The sequence below is a fragment of the Mesoplodon mirus genome (assembly GCF_964341445.2).
Source record: "Mesoplodon mirus genome assembly, chromosome: 9".
NCBI lineage: Eukaryota > Metazoa > Chordata > Mammalia > Artiodactyla > Ziphiidae > Mesoplodon > Mesoplodon mirus.
The window spans coordinates 29616072-29635315 of record NC_138985.1 but is presented as its reverse complement, the minus strand read 5'-3'; the positions used below and the strand labels follow the sequence as shown (position 1 = coordinate 29635315).

Sequence of the window (19244 nt, the reverse complement as noted above, 5' to 3'; positions counted from 1 at the left end):
TTATACTCCAATAAAGATGTAAAAAAAAGTTTATATAGTGGGAACATATCTCAACATAATAAAGACCATATATGACAAAGCCACAGATAACATCATACTCTTTTCCTCTAAAATCAGGAACAAGACAAGGTTGCCCTCTCTCATCACTTTTATTTAACATAGAATTGGAAGTTCTAGCCACAGCAATCAAACAAGGAAAAGAACTAAACTGTATCCAAATTGGAAGGGAAGAACTAAAATGGTCACTATTTGCAGATGACATGACACTCCACATAGAAAACTCTAAAATACCAAAAACTCTTAGAACTAATAAATGAATTCAGTAAAGTTGCAGGATATAAGATTAATATACAGAAGTCTGGTTGCTTTTCTATACACTAATAATGAACTACAAGAAAGAGAAAGCAGGGATTTCCTTGGTGGCACAGCGGTTAAGAATCCACCTGCCAATGCAGGGTACACGAGTTAGATCCCTGGTCCAGGAAGGTCCCACATGCCGCGGAGCAGCTAAGCCCGTGTGCCACAGCTACTGAGACTGCTCTCTAGAGCCCACGTGCCACAACTACTGAAGCCCGCGCACCTACAGCCCGTGCTCCACAACAAGAGAAGCCACCGCAATGAGAAGCCCACGCACCGCAACAAAGAGTGGTCCCTACTTGCCGCAACTAGAGAGAAAAGCCCACACGCAGCAACAAAGACCCAACAAAGCCAAAAAGAAAAAAGAAAAAAAAGAGAGAAAGCAAGAAAACAATTCTGTTTAAACTTGCATTAAAAAGAAAAAAATACCTAGGAATAAACTTAACCAAGGGGGTGAAAGACCTGTACTCTGACAACTATAAGATGTTGAAGAAGAAAACTGAAGACAATTCAAAAAATACAAAGAAATCCATGTTCATGGATTGGAAGAATTAATACTGTTAAAATGTCCACACTACCCAAAGCAATCTACAGATTTAATGCAATCACTATCAAAATACCCATGACATTTTTCACAGAACTAGAACAAGTGATCCTAAAATTTATATGGAACTACAAAAGACCCCAGAATGCCCAAAGCAATCTTGAGGAAAAACAAAAAACAAAAAAACAACAACTAAGCTAGAGGTATCTTGCTGCCTGACTTCACACTATACTACAAAGCTACAGTAATCAAAATAGTATCGTACTGACACAAAACCAGACACATAGCTCAATGAAACAGAATAGAGAGCCCAGAAATAAACCCACACACTTATGGTCAATTAATCTACAGCAAAGGAGGCAAGAATATAGAATGGAGAAAAGACAGCCTCTTCAATAAGTGGTGCTTGGAAAACTGGAGAGCTACATCTAAAAGAATGAAATTAGAACATCTTCTTACACCATATACAAAAATAAACTCAAAATGGATTAAAGACCTAAATATAAGACTGGAAACCATTAAACTCCTAGAAGAGAACATAGGCAAAACACTCTTTGACATAAATCATAGCAGTATTTTTTGAATCTGTCTCCTAAGGCAAAGGAAACAAAAGCAAAAATAAACAAATGGGGCCTAATTAAACTTAGAAGTTTTTGCACAGCAAAGGAAACCATTGCCAAAATGAAAAAACAACCAACTGAATGGGAGAAAATATTTGCAAATGATATGACAGATAAGGGGTTAATATCCAAAATATATAAGCAGCTCATACAACTCAACATCAAAAAAAAACCCCACAATTTAAAAACAGGCAGATGACTTGAATAGACATTTTTTCAAAGAAGACATACAGATGGCCAACAGGCACATGAAAAGATGCTTAACATCAGTAATCATCATAGAAATGCAATCAAAACCACACCTGTCAAAATGGCTATCATCAAAAGGACAAGGCCCTGGGAGTCGCTCCTATTTACCAAGTTACTATGTCCTGGCCTCTGAATGTTAGAGGCAGATGCAGATAGGTACAGCCATACAGACAGATACAGAGGTAAAGAAGACATACCCCCTGCCCCCACAGTTAGGAAAACAAGCACTAACTGTGACGCAGTGTGATAAACGCAGGGCTCAGGCCACGTGGTGCTAGAGGGGGCAGGCTGACTGGGTGTGATGGGGTCGGAGAGGCTCTCACACTGAGGGGAACCAAGCAGGGTTGGGGGGCAGGAGGCCGAGGCGGGGGAGCAGGATGAACAGAGGCAGGAAGAGGGCTGCCAGCCAGAGGCAGGAAGGTGAGCCCTTCCGGACATCTGCGCCCACCCTGTCCTCGCAGTGAACCAAGGGAAGCTTGCAGCGTGCTTGCTCTCAGAACAAGTTTTGGGACGTGAATCTATTGCTGCGCAGGCTCTGTGTGCAGACACTGCCTTTCAGAGCCAGGTTTGATGTCCCAGAATGAACCGGAGCTTGAGAGCTGAGAAGGACTTGCAGAAAGTAGAAAGCCACTTCGAATCCAATGAATGTTTCCCTCTAAGAGCTCTAAGGAGCAGCTTTTATGGGGAGTATGAAGACATGAGGACCGTGAGAGTACTTGTTTGTTTTTCCATAGCTTCAGAACTTGAATCTCCCTTGCTTCCCCTAAAACCCCTGGCACCTCTAGCCTGGCCTGATTCCAGCAAAGGTCAGGTCTGTCACTGGCCCTGGCTGACAGGCACTTGTGTCAGAGAAGAGTATCATAGTCAGCTTGGGCTATCATATCTGAATACCACAGAGTGGGCAGCTGGAAGTCCAAGGTCAGGGTTCCAATGAGGGCTTCATCCTGGCTTGCAGGCTGCCATCCTCTCACTGGGTCCTCAGATGGCCTTTCCTCTGTGCATGTGCATGGAAAGAGAGAGAAAGAGAAAGAGGGTGTCTCTCCTCTTCTTATAGGGCACCAGTCCTATGGGATCAGGGCCTCACCTTAGGACCTCAATTAACCCTAATTATGTCCTTAAAGGCCCCGCCTCCAAGTACCCTCACACTGGGGATTCAGGCTTCAACATATGGACTGGGGGCACAAACACTGAGTCCACGAGAAGGAGGTTCCTTAGCTCCAATCATTCCAGCAGGGGAGTCACACACTCAGGCTACCTTCTTCCCCTTGCCTGAAATATAGGACAAAAGTACAACAGCCGGGACTTCCCTCGTGGAGCAGTGGTTAAGGATCTGCCTGCCAATGCAGGGGACACAGGTTCGAGCCCTGGCCCGGGAAGATCCCACATGCCGTGGAGCAACTAAGCCCATGCACCACAACTACTGAAGCCCATGAGCCTAGAGCCCATGCTCTGCAACAAGAGAAGCCACGGCAATGAGAAGCCCACGCACCACAACGAAGAGTAGCCCCTGCTCGCCGCAACTAGAGAAAGCCCATGCGCAGCAACGAAGACCCAACACAGCCAAAAGTAAATAAATAAAATTTTTTAAAAAGACAACAGCCGTTGTCACCACAAGAAGAGCTTGAGCCCAGGTGTTGTTCCACACCTGATCCATTCATAGCCTTGTTTAACCACCAGAGTCAGAAACCCACTTGGACAAGATTAAGCACTAGGTGGGCTGGCCGGGGGCCCCCTGGGACCCTGCCCCCGCTCTCCCATCTCCCTCCCCGTGCTGCAGAGGGACCCAGGCACGGACGTCCATCCTTGGAGCCTACCGCTAAGGCAGAAATCTCCAGATCGAAAAGGCCTCCCGGCCGGCCCTACCATCACCACCCTTGTGTGCCAGGGACCAGCAGCAGCTACCAGAAGTGGGGAGAGCCCTGCCCCACAAACACCCTTCCAGAGAAGAACCTTGGGACCCCACACGATGGTCTCCACAGTGTTTCTCTTCTCCGGGTTTTACTTTGTAAAGAGTATCAGCCATCCCTGTGTCTGCACAGCGCCGAGCTCCCCAGCAGGCTGCTCTGTGCTGCATGTGTTTGGTGTGAATTCTCCAGAGGTGTATTCTCTACTCTGTTCTAGGCCACAGTTTGAGATGGTTTTCCTTGCCTTGTTCTGTGGGTGGGAGCGTTTGATTTCTAGATCTTTGAGTCCTTAGAGCCCCATCTTGGGCACATCCTGGGTTGTGTCTCCTGCTGGCTGTGTTCAATATCAAGTTCGGCTGGCAGGGCAAAGGCCACTTGCAGCTCTGCTGAGCCTTCTTGGGGTCCTTCTTTCACCTTACTCAGCTCCTGATCGTTTGTTGCTACCCGGCGAGGTTTGCTTTCTGTTCAGGACTTTTTCATCGTCTTCACAAGGAGGCTCAGCCGGGACACCTCAGGGGAGTCCCCTCCCCTGGAAGGTGCTGCTCTTGGTGCTTCCATTCCGCGCCCCCCTTCCACCTGGAGTTCTGCATCCTTCTTCCCAACCAGTCCCCAAATGTGGTGTCTCGGGGCTCAGCCAGGAACCCCTTCCTGCACTCTTTCCCTGCAAACCCCATGCGTTTCCCATAAGCTGACAGCTCCCCTGACATTCCGGACACTTCTGGCCTCTGGCTTGCTGTATATCCGGGTCCCGGTGGGTCTGCCTCCAAAGTGCACGGATGCCCCCCACCGCACAGTGCCCCGCCTCACCCCTGCTGCTGTAGCAGCCACCTGGTCTCCCCCCTCACCCTGCCCACCCCTCACTCTGTTCTCCACACAGCAGCCCAAGAGGTCTTTCTAAACACGCACCAGACCCTCCTCTGCTCAGGCCCTTCATTTATTCCCATCACACTTGGATGCAAGTGCAAAGCCCTTTTCCTGGACCATCGAGACGTGGGGTCTCTGTCTCTGCTGCTGTCCCCTCGGTCCCCATGCTCCCACCGTTCCAGCCCCTCCAGACACTCCCCACTCTTGGCCTCAGTCCCCTTCTCCCAGACTGGACAGGCCCTAAGTAGCCCCAGTCTGGCCCCACGCCTTTATTCTCCGCTGCACTGCTTGCGTTCATGGATCAATGGTAACGGAGCCCCCAGTCCCCGGTGGCCTTCCACAAAGCCCGCGTCATGGACCAGCTATGACAAGGGACATGGCCAAAGCAAAGCTCCTGTTCACGGCTCACTTCCTAGAGCAGGACTGCAAAGGCAGCTGTCCAAGCTTACCTTGGGGTCCCTGTCTTCCAATCCTATGGATTTTGATGCTTTCAGTGAGAATTCTGACCACTATTGCTTGGCTTCCTGAGTCGCCCTTGGGAAGGGGAAGTGGATCTGAGTTGCCTCTCCACCATTACAGAAGCGCAAGGCTGGCTTCTGCTTCTTCAAGAGGACCCAGTGAGACTGACGGCCGAATCACATAGAAAACAGGCTTCTGACCCGCAGCCCGCAGCAGCCAGCCCAGGAAGCCGGCCGGCTGTCACTAGGGACAATCCAGGAAGCTAAACAATAACCCCTGTAACAATCAGCCCCAAAAGGCCAGAATTTGGTCAGTAACTGGCAGCTTCCCTAATTTCAGTCCCTACCTCCAACTCAGGACCAACCAGAGAAAGCCAGACACGCTCCCCCAACCAATCACATGGGACACCCCCTTCTAGTGAGGGCACCTCCAGCTTCCCCAGGCCCACAGCCCCCATCAGGGCAGCCCTGAGCCCCTTCTCCTCCAGGAAGCTGTCCCACTGCCCTGCCTGCCCTTGAGTCTCTGCCAAACCAAGTGATGGGAGCAACTCCCTCGCTACAGCCAGCTCTGAACACACACCTCTGCCTTCCCCATCTGGTTGGTTTTGTTTATTTCCACACGAGAAAGCTAGATTTCATGAAAAATTTCCAATTACTTTTTTTTTTTTTTGGCTGCGTTGGGTCTTCATTGCTGTGTGCGGGCTTTCTCTAGCTGCGGCCACTGTCCCAGGGTGAAAAGTGACCGGGCGGCTAACTGGGCATGGGGGAGCCTGTCCTGGCCCCTCAGGGTCTTGACTCCACCTCCTGCAGTGCACCTGAGGCCTTGTTTCCTGATTTTCACAGCTGACGCACACTTCTGTCAGACATGTCACATCTCCAGCAGATTTTGTCTTTCGTAGAAGCAGAGCAGCTGGGCTGCTGGGGACCCGCCTCCCGTGGTTCTGTCCTTGCCCCACCTTGCTTTCCCCTGAGGAGCCCCAGGGGAGGCGGGATCCGGCCACCCCCCCACCCACCTGCCGATCCTGTGTGCAGGGCAGGCCGTGTGCCCAGACCTCAGCTCCTCCGAGGATTCCTGCACAATCTCCTGTGTCAACGATGAGAACTGTCCCCAAGGCACCAAGTGCTGCGCCAGGAGCCCCTGCAGCCAATCCTGCGTGGTCCCCCTCATAGGTAATGCCGCCGTCCCTGCGCCCCAGCGGAGCCCCATCTGGAGAGAGGGAGGGACCAGCTTTGTCCAGGGTCCCCTTGAGCTGGCACTCCACACCCCGCTCTCAGTGAACCGCCCAGCGGCCCCATAACAGCCCGGCCACGACACCGCTTCACCTGCTGGACCCACCAGAGGCCCAGCTGTGGCCCGCCTACTCCCTCCCAGCATCACCAGTGCGCGGCCCAGCGATCCACGAGGGCTGCTGTCCCCCTCCCAGCCTTTAGGCTCCAGGCCACCAAGGGGGGGTGAAGGTTGGGGGCCGCCAGAGACCAGCAGTGTGGCGGCCCCAGCAAGCCAGCGGGTGATGAAGGCCTGGCCCGCCTCTCCCCCAGTGCCTGTTCCAAAGGCTGGCCGCTGTCCCCGGGTGCAGGTCCCGCTGGCCCCAAAGCTCTGCTTAGAGAGAGACGAGTGCTCCAGGGATGACCAATGCATGGAGAGCCAGAAGTGCTGCTTCAGCTCGTGTGCCAGGAGGTGTATGGTCCCCGCCACAGGTAAGCATCCCGGAGACCCCGCCTGCAAGACACCTTCCCGAGACACTGCCCTGGGGATGGTGGACTTGGCTTCTCCCTTTGCCTCCCCTGACCTTGGGGCCTCCGCAGGTCCCTGAAGGCAGTAAGACACAGGAGAGGGCGGGGGCTCAGGCAGCAGTGACCCAGGGCTGCAACAGCTGCAGGCCTCTGCAGGCACTTGATGCCGTTGGGTTAGAGAGTGGGTCTCAGACTAGCAAAGGGGGCTCAGAGGAACACTTGCTTGGTGGGACTTGGTCCAGCCAGGCCCACCTGCAATGCTTGTGCCTTTGCCACTTAATCTGGGGAGGAGTCTGGGTTAGGAGCCCAGAGACATGGTTCCCGGATAACAGTCCCTGCCAGCTGTGACCTCGCCTGCCTGCCTGCCCAAGGGCGATAGTGAGGGCCCGAGACGGTAGGTGTGGAGGGCTCACTGGCCCACACACAGCATCCCTCCCTCCCCTGCCTCCATCATGACCAGGCTCCACCTCCTCTTAGGCCTCCGCGTCCCCTGCAGAGGACTCTCTCCAGTGAGGGACATCCCTGAGAGCCCCTGGCTGCCAGGAGGGACCGGTCCAAGTCCTCTCAGCCAGAATCTTCTCTCCTGGATCCAGTCAGCCCCAAATGCCTCCTACCTGCTGCTAATAAAAACCCACTCGGCTTCATGTCTCTCCGTCTTCTGTCTGTCCTTGGCACCTGCTGAGGGGGTGGGGGGACAAAGCATACAGAGGTTGCCTCCGGGAGCTCCCCAGCAGGCCTGGAAGCTCCTGGAAGCTCCTGGAAGAGCCAGGCGCTGGGAGCTGGGGGCCGTGGTGGCGTCTCTGGGCTGGGAGAGACTTCTCCACCAGGCTCTCGGTCCCGGCCCCTGGGGCCTGACCCCTTTCAGAGGTGCTGCTGAACAGGGGTTTGGGGAGCATAAGCAGAGCCTGCAGGTAGGGCTTGGGGGTCAGCGGCTGCCAGACCTCACTGGCCTTGACCAGCGTAGGGGACACACGAAGGGCAAGGTGTTAGAGGCTGTTCCTCGGGCAGCCTGGTTTACAGCCTCCAGTGACGTGTGCATACCCCACCCCACACCCAGTGAGTGTCTTATAATTCATTTCAGGTCAGACAGAACCAGCCAGAGGGAAGTCCATCTAGTCGAGGAATTAGGGCTCCACGCATCCACAGCCATGGGCAAGGCTTCAGTCCCTGGTCTGGGAACTAAGATCCCACAAGCTGTGCAGTGCAATGCAGCCAAAAAAAAAAAACAAAAAAAAACAAACCTAACCACAGCTCAAGTCAGGCCCCAAAATCAAGGACTCAATCCCATAAAGCAAGGGTCTCCAACCCCGGGCCATAGACTGGTACCAGTTCGCAGCCTGTTAGGAACCGGGCAGCACAGCAGGAGGTGAGTGGCAGGCGAGCAAGCAAAGCTACATCTGCTGCTCCCCATCACTTCCGCATCACTCCCCATCTCTCCCTCATCACTCCCCATTGTTCCCCATCACTCCCTCATCGCTCCCTCATCACTCCCCATCACTCCCTCATCGCTCCCTCATCGCTCCCTCACAACTCCCCAACACTCCCCATCGTTCCCCATCACTCCCTCATTACTCCCCATCGCTCCCTCATCAATCCCCATCGCTCCCTCATCTCTCCCTCATGACTCCCCATCACTCCCCAACACTCCCTCATCACTCCCCATCACTCCCTCATCACAACCCATCGTTTCCCATCGTTCCCCATCACTCCCTCTTCACTCCCCATCACCCCGTCATCACTCCCCATCACTCCCTCATCACTACCCATCGTTCGCCATCACTCCCTCATCACTCCCCATCGCTCCCTCATCAATCCCCATCACTCCCTCATCTCTCCCTCATGACTCCCCATCACTCCCCATCACTCGCTCATCACTCCCCATCACTCCCTCATCACTCCCCATCCTTCCCCATCACACCCCATCACTCCCTAATCACTCCCCATCGTTCCCCATCACTGCCTCATCACTCCCTCATCACTCCCCATCACTCCCTCATCACTCCCCATCCTTCCCCATCACACGCCATCACTCCCTCATCGCTCCCTCATCACTCCCTCCTCACTCCCTCATCACTCCCCATCACTCCCCATCACTCCCCTTCACTCCCTCATCACACCCTCATTACTCCCCATCGTTCCCCATCACTCCCTCATCACTCCCCATCGCTCCCTCATCACTCCCTCATCGCTCCCCATCACTCCCTCATCACTCCCTCATCACTCCCTCATCGCTCCTCATCACTCCCTCATCACTCCCTCATCGCTCCCCATCACTCCCTCATCACTCCCCATCGTTGCCCATCACTCCCCATCACTCCCCATCACTCCCTCATCACTCCCCATCGCTCCCTCATCACTCCCTCTTCACTCCCCATCACTCCCGCATCACACCCCATCACTCCCTCATCACTCCCCATCATTCCCCATCACTCCTTCATCACTCCCTCAAAACTCCCCAACACTCCCCATCGTTCCCCATCACTCCCTCATCACTCCCTCATCGCTCCCTCAAAACCCCCATCACTCCCTCATCTCTCCCCATCACTCCACATCAATCCCCATCACTCCCTCATAGCGCCCGCATCACTCCCCATCAGTCCCTCATCGCTCCCTCATCACTCCCCATTACTCCCTCATAGCGCCCGCATCACTCCCCATCAGTCCCTCATCGCTCCCTCATCACTCCCCATCACTCCCTCATCACTCCCTCATCGCTCCCCATCACTCGCCGTCGCTCCCCATCACTCCCTCATCACTCCCTCAAAACTCCCCATCACTCCCCATCGTTCCCCATCACTCCCCATCGTTCCCCATCACTCCCTCAAAACTCCCCAACACTCCCCATCGTTCCCCATCACTCCCTCATCACTACCCATCGTTCGCCATCACTCCCTCATTACTCCCCATCACTCCCTCATCACTCTCCATCGCTCCCCAACACTCCCCATTGCTCCCTCATCACTCCCTCAAGACTCCCCATCACTCCCTCATCACTCCCCATCACTCCCTCGTCACACCCGCATCACTCCCTCATCACTCCCCATCACTCCCTCATCACACCCCATCACTCCCCATCACTCCCTCATCACTCCCCATCACTCCCTCATCGCTCCCCATCACTCCCCATCACTCCCCATCACTCCCTCATTGCTCCTTCATCACTCCCCATCACTCCCCATCATTCCCCATCATTCCCTCATCACTCCCTCAAAACTCCCCATCACTCCTTCATCACTCCCTCATCCTTCCCTCTTCACTCCCCATCGCTCCCTCATCACTCCCTCATCACACCCCATCGTTTCCCATCGTTCCCTCATCACTCCCCATCGCTCCCTCATCACTCCCCATCGTTCCCCATCATTCCCTCATCACTCCCTCATCACTCCACATCTCTCCCTCATCACTCCCCATCACTCCCCATCACTCCCTCATCACTCCCCATCACTCCCTCATCACTCCCTAATCACTCCCCATCGCTCCCTCATCACTCCAAATCGCTCCCTCATCACTCCCTCATCACTCCCCATCACTCCCTCATCACTCCCCATCGTTCCCCATCACTCCCTCATCACTCCCTCAAAACCCCCCATCACTCCTTCATCACTCCCTCATCACTCCGCATCACTCCCCATCCCTCCCTCATCATTCCCCATCGTTCCCCATCACTCCCTCATCACTCCCTCATCACTCCCCATCACTCCCTCATCACTCCCCATCGTTCCCCATCACTCCGTCATCACTCCCCATCACTCCCTCATCACTCCCTCATCACTCCTCATCACTCCTTCATCACTCCCTAATCACGCCCCATCGATCCCCATCACACCCCATCACTCCCTCATCACTTCCTCAAAACTCCCCATCACTTCCTCATCACTCCCTCATCACTCCCCATCACTCCCCATCACTCCCTCATCACTCTCCGTCACTCCCTCATCACTCCCCGTCGTTCCCCATCACTCCCCATCACTCCCTCATCACTCCCCGTCGTTCCCCATCACTCCCCATCACTCCCTCTTCACCCCCCATCGTTCCCCATCACTCCCTCATCACGGCGCGTCACTCCCTCATCACTCCCTCATTACTCCCCATCACTCCCTCATCACTCCCCATCACTCCCCATCACTCCCCATCACTCCCCATCACTCCCTCATCACTCCCCATCGTTCCCCATCACTCCCCATCACTCCCTCATCACTCCCTCATCATTCCTCATCACTCCCCATCACTCCCCATCACTCCCTCATCACTCCCCATCGTTCCCCATCACTCCCTCATCACTCCCCATCACTCCCTCATCACTCCCTCATCATTCCTCATCACTCCTTCATCACTCCCTCATCACTCCTCATCACTCCTTCATCACTCCCTCATCACTCCCTCATCACTCCCCATCGTTCCCCATCACTCCCGCATCACTCCCTCATCACTCCTCATCACTCCTTCATCACTCCCTCATCACTCCCCATCACTCCCTAATCACTCCCCATCGATCCCCATCACACCCCGTCACTCCCTCGTCACTTCCTCAAAACTCCCCATCACTTCCTCATCACTCCCCATCACTCCCCATCACTCCCTCATCACTCTACGTCACTCCCTCATCACTCCCCGTCGTTCCCCATCACTCCCCATCACTCCCTCATCACCCCCCATCGTTCCCCATCACTCCCTCAAAACTCCCCATCACTCCCCATCATTCCCCATCACTCCCTCATCACTCCCTCTTCACTCCCCATCACTCCCTTATCACTCCCCATCACTCCCTCATCACTCCCCATCGCTCCCCATCGTTCCCCATCACTCCCTCATCACTCCCTCTTCACTCCCCATCACTCCCTCATCACTACCCTTCGTTCCCCATCACACCCCATCATTCCCTCATCACTCCCCATCACTCCCTCATCGCTCCCCATCACTCCCTCATCGCTCCCTATCACTCCCTCATCGTTCCCCTTCACTCCCTCATCGCTCCCCCTCACTCCCTCATCACTTCCCAACACGCCCCATCACTCCCTCATCACTCCCTCAGCACTCCCCATCACTCCCTCATCACTCCCCATGGTTCCCCATCACTCCCCATCACTCCCTCATCACTCCCCATCCTTCCCCATCACACCCCATCACTCCCTCATCACTCCCCATCGTTCCCCATCACTCCCTCATCACTCCCCATCACTCCCCATCGTTCCCCATCACTCCCTCATCACTCCCCATCGTTCCCCATCACTCCCTCATCACTCCCTCATCACTCCCCTTCACTCCCTCATCACACCCTCATCACTCCCCATAGTTCCCCATCACTCCCTCATCACTCCCCATCGCTCCCTCATCACTCCCTAATCACTCCCTCATCACTCCCCATCGTTCCCCATCACTCCCCATCACTCCCTCATCACTCCCTCATCGCTCCCCATCACTCCTTCATCGCTCCCCATCACTCCCTCATCACTCCCCATCGTTCCCCATCACTCCCCATCACTCCCTCATCACTCCCTCAAAACTCCACATCACTCCCTCATCGCTCCCTCATCACTCCCCCATCACTCCCTCATCACTCCCTCATCACTCCCCATCACTCCCTCATCACTCCCCATCCTTCCCCAGCACACCCCATCACTCCCTCATCGCTCCCTCATCACTCCCTCATCACTCCCCATCACTCCCCATCACTCCCCTTCACTCCCTCATCACACCCTCATCACTCCCCATCGTTCCCCATCACTCCCTCATCACTCCCCATCGCTCCCTCATCACTCCCTAATCACTCCCTCATCACTCCCCATCGTTCCCCATCACTTCCTCATCGCTCCCTCATCACTCCCTCATCACTCCCCTTCACTCCCTCATCACTCCGCATCGTTCCCCATCACTCCCTCATCGCTCCCTCATCACTCCCTCATTACACCCCATCACTCCCTCATCACTCCCCATCACTCCCCATCACTCCCCATCACTCCCCATCGTTCCCCATCACTCCCTCATTACTCCCCATCACTCCCTCATTACTCCCTATCACTCCCTCATCATTCCCCATCGCTCCCTCATCACTCCCCATCACTCCATCATCGCTCCCTCAAAACTCCCCATCACTCCCCATCACTCCCTCATCACTCCCCATCGTTCCCCATCACTCCCCATCACTCCCTCATCACTCCCTCATCACTACCTCATCGCTCCCCATCACTCCCTCATCACTCCCCATCGTTGCCCATCACTCCCCATCACCCCTCATCACTCCCTCATCACTCCCCATCGCTCCCTCATCACTCCCTCATCACTCCCCATAACTCCCTCATCACACCCCATCGTTCCCCATCGTTCCCTCATCACTCCCTCTTCACTCCCCATCACTCCCGCATCACTCCCCATCACTCCCTCAAAACTCCCCAACACTCCCCATCGTTCCCCATCACTCCCTCATCACTCCCTCAAAACTCCCCAACAATCCCCATCGTTCCCCATCACTCCCTCATCACTCCCTCATCGCTCCCTCATCATTCCCCATCACTCCCTCATAGCGCCCGCATCACTCCCCATCAGTCCCTCATCGCTCCCTCATCACTCCCCATCACTCCCTCATCACTCCCTCATCGCTCCCCATCACTCGCCGTCGCTCCCCATCACTCCCCATCACTCCCTCAAAACTCCCCATTACTCCCCATCGTTCCCCATCACTCCCTCAAAACTCCCCAACACTCCCCATCGTTCCCCATCACTCCCTCATCACTACCCATCGTTCGCCATCACTTCCTCATTACTCCCCATCACTCCCTCATCACTCTCCATCGCTCCCCATCACTCCCCATTGCTCCCTCATCACTTCCTCATCACTCCCCATCACTCCCTCATCACTCCCTCATCACTCCCCATCACTCCCCATCACTCCCTCATCACTCCCCATCACTCCCTCATCGCTCCCCATCACTCCCCATCACTCCCCATCACTCCCCATCACTCCCTCATTGCTCCCTCATCACTCCCCATCACTCCCCATCATTCCCCATCATTCCCTCATCACTCCCTCAAAACTCCCCATCACTCCTTCATCACTCCCTCATCACTCCCCATCACTCCCCATCACTCCCCATCACTCCCTCATTGCTCCCTCATCACTCCCCATCACTCCACATCATTCCCCATCATTCCCTCATCACTCCCTCAAAACTCCCCATCACTCCTTCATCACTCCCTCATCACTCCCCATCACTCCCCATCACTCCCTCATCACTACAAATCGTTCCCCATCGCTCCCTCATCACTCCCCATCGTTCCCCATCGTTCCCTCATCACTCCCTCTTCACTCCCCATCGCTCCCTCATCACTCCCTCATCACTCCCTCATCACACCCCATCGTTTCCCATCGTTCCCTCATCACTCCCTCATCACTCCCCATTGCTCCCTCATCACTCCCTCATCACTCCCTCATCACACCCCATCGTTTCCCATCACTACCCATCACTCCCCATCGCTCCCTCATCACTCCCCATCGTTCCCCATCGTTCCCTCATCACTCCCTCTTCACTCCCCATCGCTCCCTCATCACTCCCTCATCACTCCCTCATCACACCCCATCGTTTCCCATCGTTCCCTCATCACTCCCTCATCACTCCCCATTGCTCCCTCATCACTCCCTCATCACTCCCTCATCACACCCCATCGTTTCCCATCACTCCCCATCACTCCCCATCACTCCCCATCACTCGCCATTGCTCCCTCATCACTCCCCATCACTCCCTCATCACTCCCCATCACTCCCCATTAACCCCCATCACTCACTCATCACTCCCTCATCACTCCCCATCGTTCCCCATCACACCGCATCACTCCCTCATCGCTCCCCATCACTCCCCATCACTCACTCATCACTCGCTCATCACTCCCCATCGTTCCCCATCACTCCCTCATCACTCCCCATCACTCCCCATCGTTCCCCATCACTCCCTCATCACTCCCCATCGTTCCCCATCACTCCCTCATCACTCCCTCATCACTCCCCTTCACTCCCTCATCACACCCTCATCACTCCCCATCGTTCCCCATCACTCCCCATCGCTCCCTCATCACTCCCTAATCACTCCCTCATCACTCCCCATCGTTCCCCATCGTTCCCCATCACTCCCTCATCGCTCCCTCATCACTCCCTTATCACTCCCTCATCACTCCCCATCGTTCCCCATCACTCCCTCATCGCTCCCTCATCACTCCCTCATCACTCCCCTTCACTCCCTCATCACTCCCCATCGTTCCCCATCACTCCCTCATCGCTCCCTCATCACTCCCTCATTACACCCCATCACTCCCCATCACTCCCCATCACTCCCCATCGTCCCCCATCACTCCCTCATTACTCCCCATCACTCCCTTATCACTCCCCATCGCTCCCTCATCACTCCCCATCACTCCATCGCTCCCTCAAAACTCCCCATCACTCCCTCATCACTCCCTATCGTTCCCCATCACTCCCCATCGTTCCTCATCACTCCCTCATCACTCCCTCATCGCTCCCCATAACTCCCTCATCACTCCCCATCGTTGCCCATCACTCCCCATCACTCCCTCAAAACTCCCCAACACTCCCCATCGTTCCCCATCACTCCCTCAAACCTCCCCAACACTCCCCATCGTTCCCCATCACTCCCTCATCACTACCCATCGTTCGCCATCATTTCCTCATTACTCCCCATCACTCCCTCATCACTCTCCATCGCTCCCCATCACTCCCCATTGCTCCCTCATCACTCCCTCATCACTCCCCATCACTCCCTCATCACTCCCCATCACTCCCTCGTCACTCCCTCATCACTCCCTCATCACTCCCCATCACTCCCTCATCACTCCCTCATCACTCCCCATCACTCCCCATCACTCCCTCATCACTCCCCATCACTCCCTCATCGCTCCCCATCACTCCCCATCACTCCCCATCACTCTCCATCACTCCCTCATTGCTCCCTCATCACTCCCCATCACTCCCCATCATTCCCCATCATTCCCTCATCACTCCCTCAAAACTTCCCATCACTCCTTCATCACTCCCTCATCACTCCCCATCACTCCCCATCACTCCCCATCACTCCCTCATTGCTCCCTCATCACTCCCCATCACTCCCCATCATTCCCCATCATTCCCTCATCACTCCCTCAAAACTCCCCATCACTCCTTCATCACTCCCTCATCACTCCCCATCACTCCCCATCACTCCATCATCACTACCCATCGTTCCCCATCGCTCCCTCATCACTCCCCATCGTTCCCCATCGTTCCCTCATCACTCCCTCTTCACTCCCCATCGCTCCCTCATCGCTCCCTCATCACTCCCTCATCACACCCCATCGTTTCCCATCGTTCCCTCATCACTCCCTCATCACTCCCCATTGCTCCCTCATCACTCCCTCATCACTCCCTCACCACACCCCATCGTTTCCCATCACTATCCATCACTCCCCATCGCTCCCTCATCACTCCCCATCACTCCCTCTTCACTCCCTCATCACTACCCATCGTTCCCCATCACACCCCATCACTCACTCATCGCTCCCCATCACTCCCCATCACTCACTCATCACTCCCTCATCACTCCCCATCACTCACTCATCACTCCCTCATCACTCCCCATCGTTCCCCATCACTCCCTCATCACTCCCCATCACTCCCCATCGTTCCCCATCACTCCCTCATCACTTCCCATCGTTCCCCATCACTCCCTCATCACTCCCTCATCACTCCCCTTCACTCCCTCATCACACCCTCATCACTCCCCATCGTTCCCCATCACTCCCTCATCACTCCCCATCGCTCCCTCATCACTCCCTAATCACTCCCTCATCACTCCCCATCGTTCCCCGTCACTCACTCATCGCTCCCTCATCACTCCCTCATCACTCCCCTTCACTCCCTCATCACTCCCCATCGTTCCCCATCACTCCCTCATCGCTCCCTCATCACTCCCTCATTACACCCCATCACTCCCCATCACTCCCCATTACTCCCCATCGTCCCCCATCACTCCCTCATTACTCCCCATCACTCCCTCATCACTCCCCATCGCTCCCTCATCACTCCCCATCACTCCATCGCTCCCTCAAAACTCCCCATCACTCCCCATCACTCCCTCATCACTCGCTCATCATTCCCCATCGTTCCCCATCACTCCCCATCGTTCCTCATCACTCCCTCATCACTCCCTCATCGCTCCCCATCACTCCCTCATCACTCCCCATCGTTGCCCATCACTCCCCATCACTCCCCATCACTCCCTCATTGCTCTCTCATCACTCCCTCATCACTCCCCATCACTCCCTCATCACTCCCCATCGTTCCACATCACTCCCTCATCACTCCCCATCACTCCTTCATCACTCCCCATCCTTCCCCATCACAACCCATCACTCCCTCATCACTCCCCATCACTCCCTCATCACTCCCTCATCGCTCCCCATCACTCCCTCATCGCTCCCCATCACTCCCTCATCACTCCCTCATCACTCCCCATCACTCCCTCATCACTCCCTCATCGCTCCCCATCACTCCCTCATCGCTCCCCATCACTCCCTCATCGTTCCCCATCACTCCCCATCACTCCCTCAACACTCCCTCAAAACTCCCCATCACTCCCTCATCGCTCCCTCATCGCTCCCTCATCACTCCCCATCGTTCCCCATCGTTCCCTCATCACTCCCTCTTCACTCCCCATCACTCCCTCATCACTCCCCATCGTTCCCCATCACTCCCTCATCACTCCCTAATCACTCCCCATCGCTCCCTCATCACTCCGAATCGCTCCCTCATCACTCCCTCATCACTCCCCATCACTCCCTCATCACTCCCTCATCACTCCCTCAAAACTCCCCATCACTCCTTCATCACTCCCTCATCACTCCGCATCACTACCCATCCCTCCCTCATCACTCCCCATCGTTCCCCATCACTCCCTCATCGCTCCCTCATCATTCGCCATCACTCTTCATCACTCCCTCATCACTCCCTCATCACTCCCCATCACTCGCCCATCACTCGCCCATCACTACCCATCGTTCGCCATCACTCCGTCATCACTCCCTCAAAACTCCCCATCACTCCTTCATCACAACCTCATCGCTCCCAATCACTCGCCATCGCTCCCTCATCACTCTCCATCACTCCCTCATCACTCCCTCATCACTCCCCATCGCTCCCTCATCACTCCCCATCACTCCCTCATCACTCCCCATCGCTCCCTCATCACTCCCCATCACTCCCCATTGCTGCCTCATCACTCCCTCATGACTCCCCATCACTCCCTCATCACTCCCCATCGCTCCCCATCACTCCCCATCACTCCCTCGTCACTCCCTCATCACTCCCCATCACTCCCCATCACTCGCCATTGCTCCCTCATCACTCCCCATCACTCCCTCATCACTCCCCATCACTCCCCATTAACCCCCATCACTCACTCATCACTCCCTCATCACTCCCCATCGTTCCCCATCACACCGCATCACTCCCTCATCGCTCCCCATCACTCCCCATCACTCACTCATCACTCGCTCATCACTCCCCATCGTTCCCCATCACTCCCTCATCACTCCCCATCACTCCCCATCGTTCCCCATCACTCCCTCATCACTCCCCATCGTTCCCCATCACTCCCTCATCACTCCCTCATCACTCCCCTTCACTCCCTCATCACACCCTCATCACTCCCCATCGTTCCCCATCACTCCCCATCGCTCCCTCATCACTCCCTAAGCACTACCTCATCACTCCCCATCGTTCCCCATCATTCCCCATCACTCCCTCATCGCTCCCTCATCATTCCCTTATCACTCCCTCATCACTCCCCATCGTTCCCCATCACTCCCTCATCGCTCCCTCATCACTCCCTCATCACTCCCCTTCACTCCCTCATCACTCCCTCATCGCTCCCTCATCACTCCCTCATTACACCCCATCACTCCCCATCACTCCCCATCACTCCCCATCGTCCCCCATCACTCCCTCATGACTCCCCATCACTCCCTCATCACTCCCCATAGCTCCCTCATCACTCCCCATCACTCCATCGCTCCCTCAAAACTCCCCATCACTCCCCATCACTCCCTCATCACTCCCTATCGTTCCCCATCACTCCCCATCGTTCCTCATCACTCCCTCATCACTCCCTCATCGCTCCCCATCACTCCCTCATCACTCCCCATCGTTGCCCATCACTCCCCATCACTCCCCATCACTCCCTCATTGCTCCCTCATCACTCCCCATCGTTCCCCATCACTCCCTCATCACTCCCCATCACTCCCTCATCACTCTCCATCCTTCCCCATCACTCCCTCATCACTCCCCATCGTTCCCCATCACTCCCTCATCACTCCCTCATCACTCCCCATCACTCCCTCATCACTCCCTCATCGCTCCCCGTCACTCCCTCATCGCTCCCCATCACTCCCTCATCACTCCCCATCGTTCCCCATCACTCCCCATCACTCTCTCATCACTCCCTCATCACTCCCCATCACTCCCTCATCACTCCC

The 19244-nt window shown here is 55.2% G+C and overlaps 1 protein-coding gene across 1 annotated transcript in view; it reads right to left on the bottom strand.

The window, feature by feature from the left end:
• Positions 1-8497, bottom strand: part of RAMP3 (receptor activity modifying protein 3) — a gene marked incomplete at its 5' end in the record, with an annotated part of 44714 nt that extends 36217 nt beyond the window's left edge. Inside the window, 3 exons of the mRNA XM_082632989.1 lie at positions 6010-6051; positions 6359-6806; positions 8459-8497. Of these exons, the coding sequence (XP_082489115.1) occupies positions 6010-6051; positions 6359-6806; positions 8459-8497 (529 nt within the window). The remainder of the gene's footprint in view (positions 1-6009; positions 6052-6358; positions 6807-8458) is intronic.
• Positions 8498-19244: the final 10747 nt, after the last annotated feature.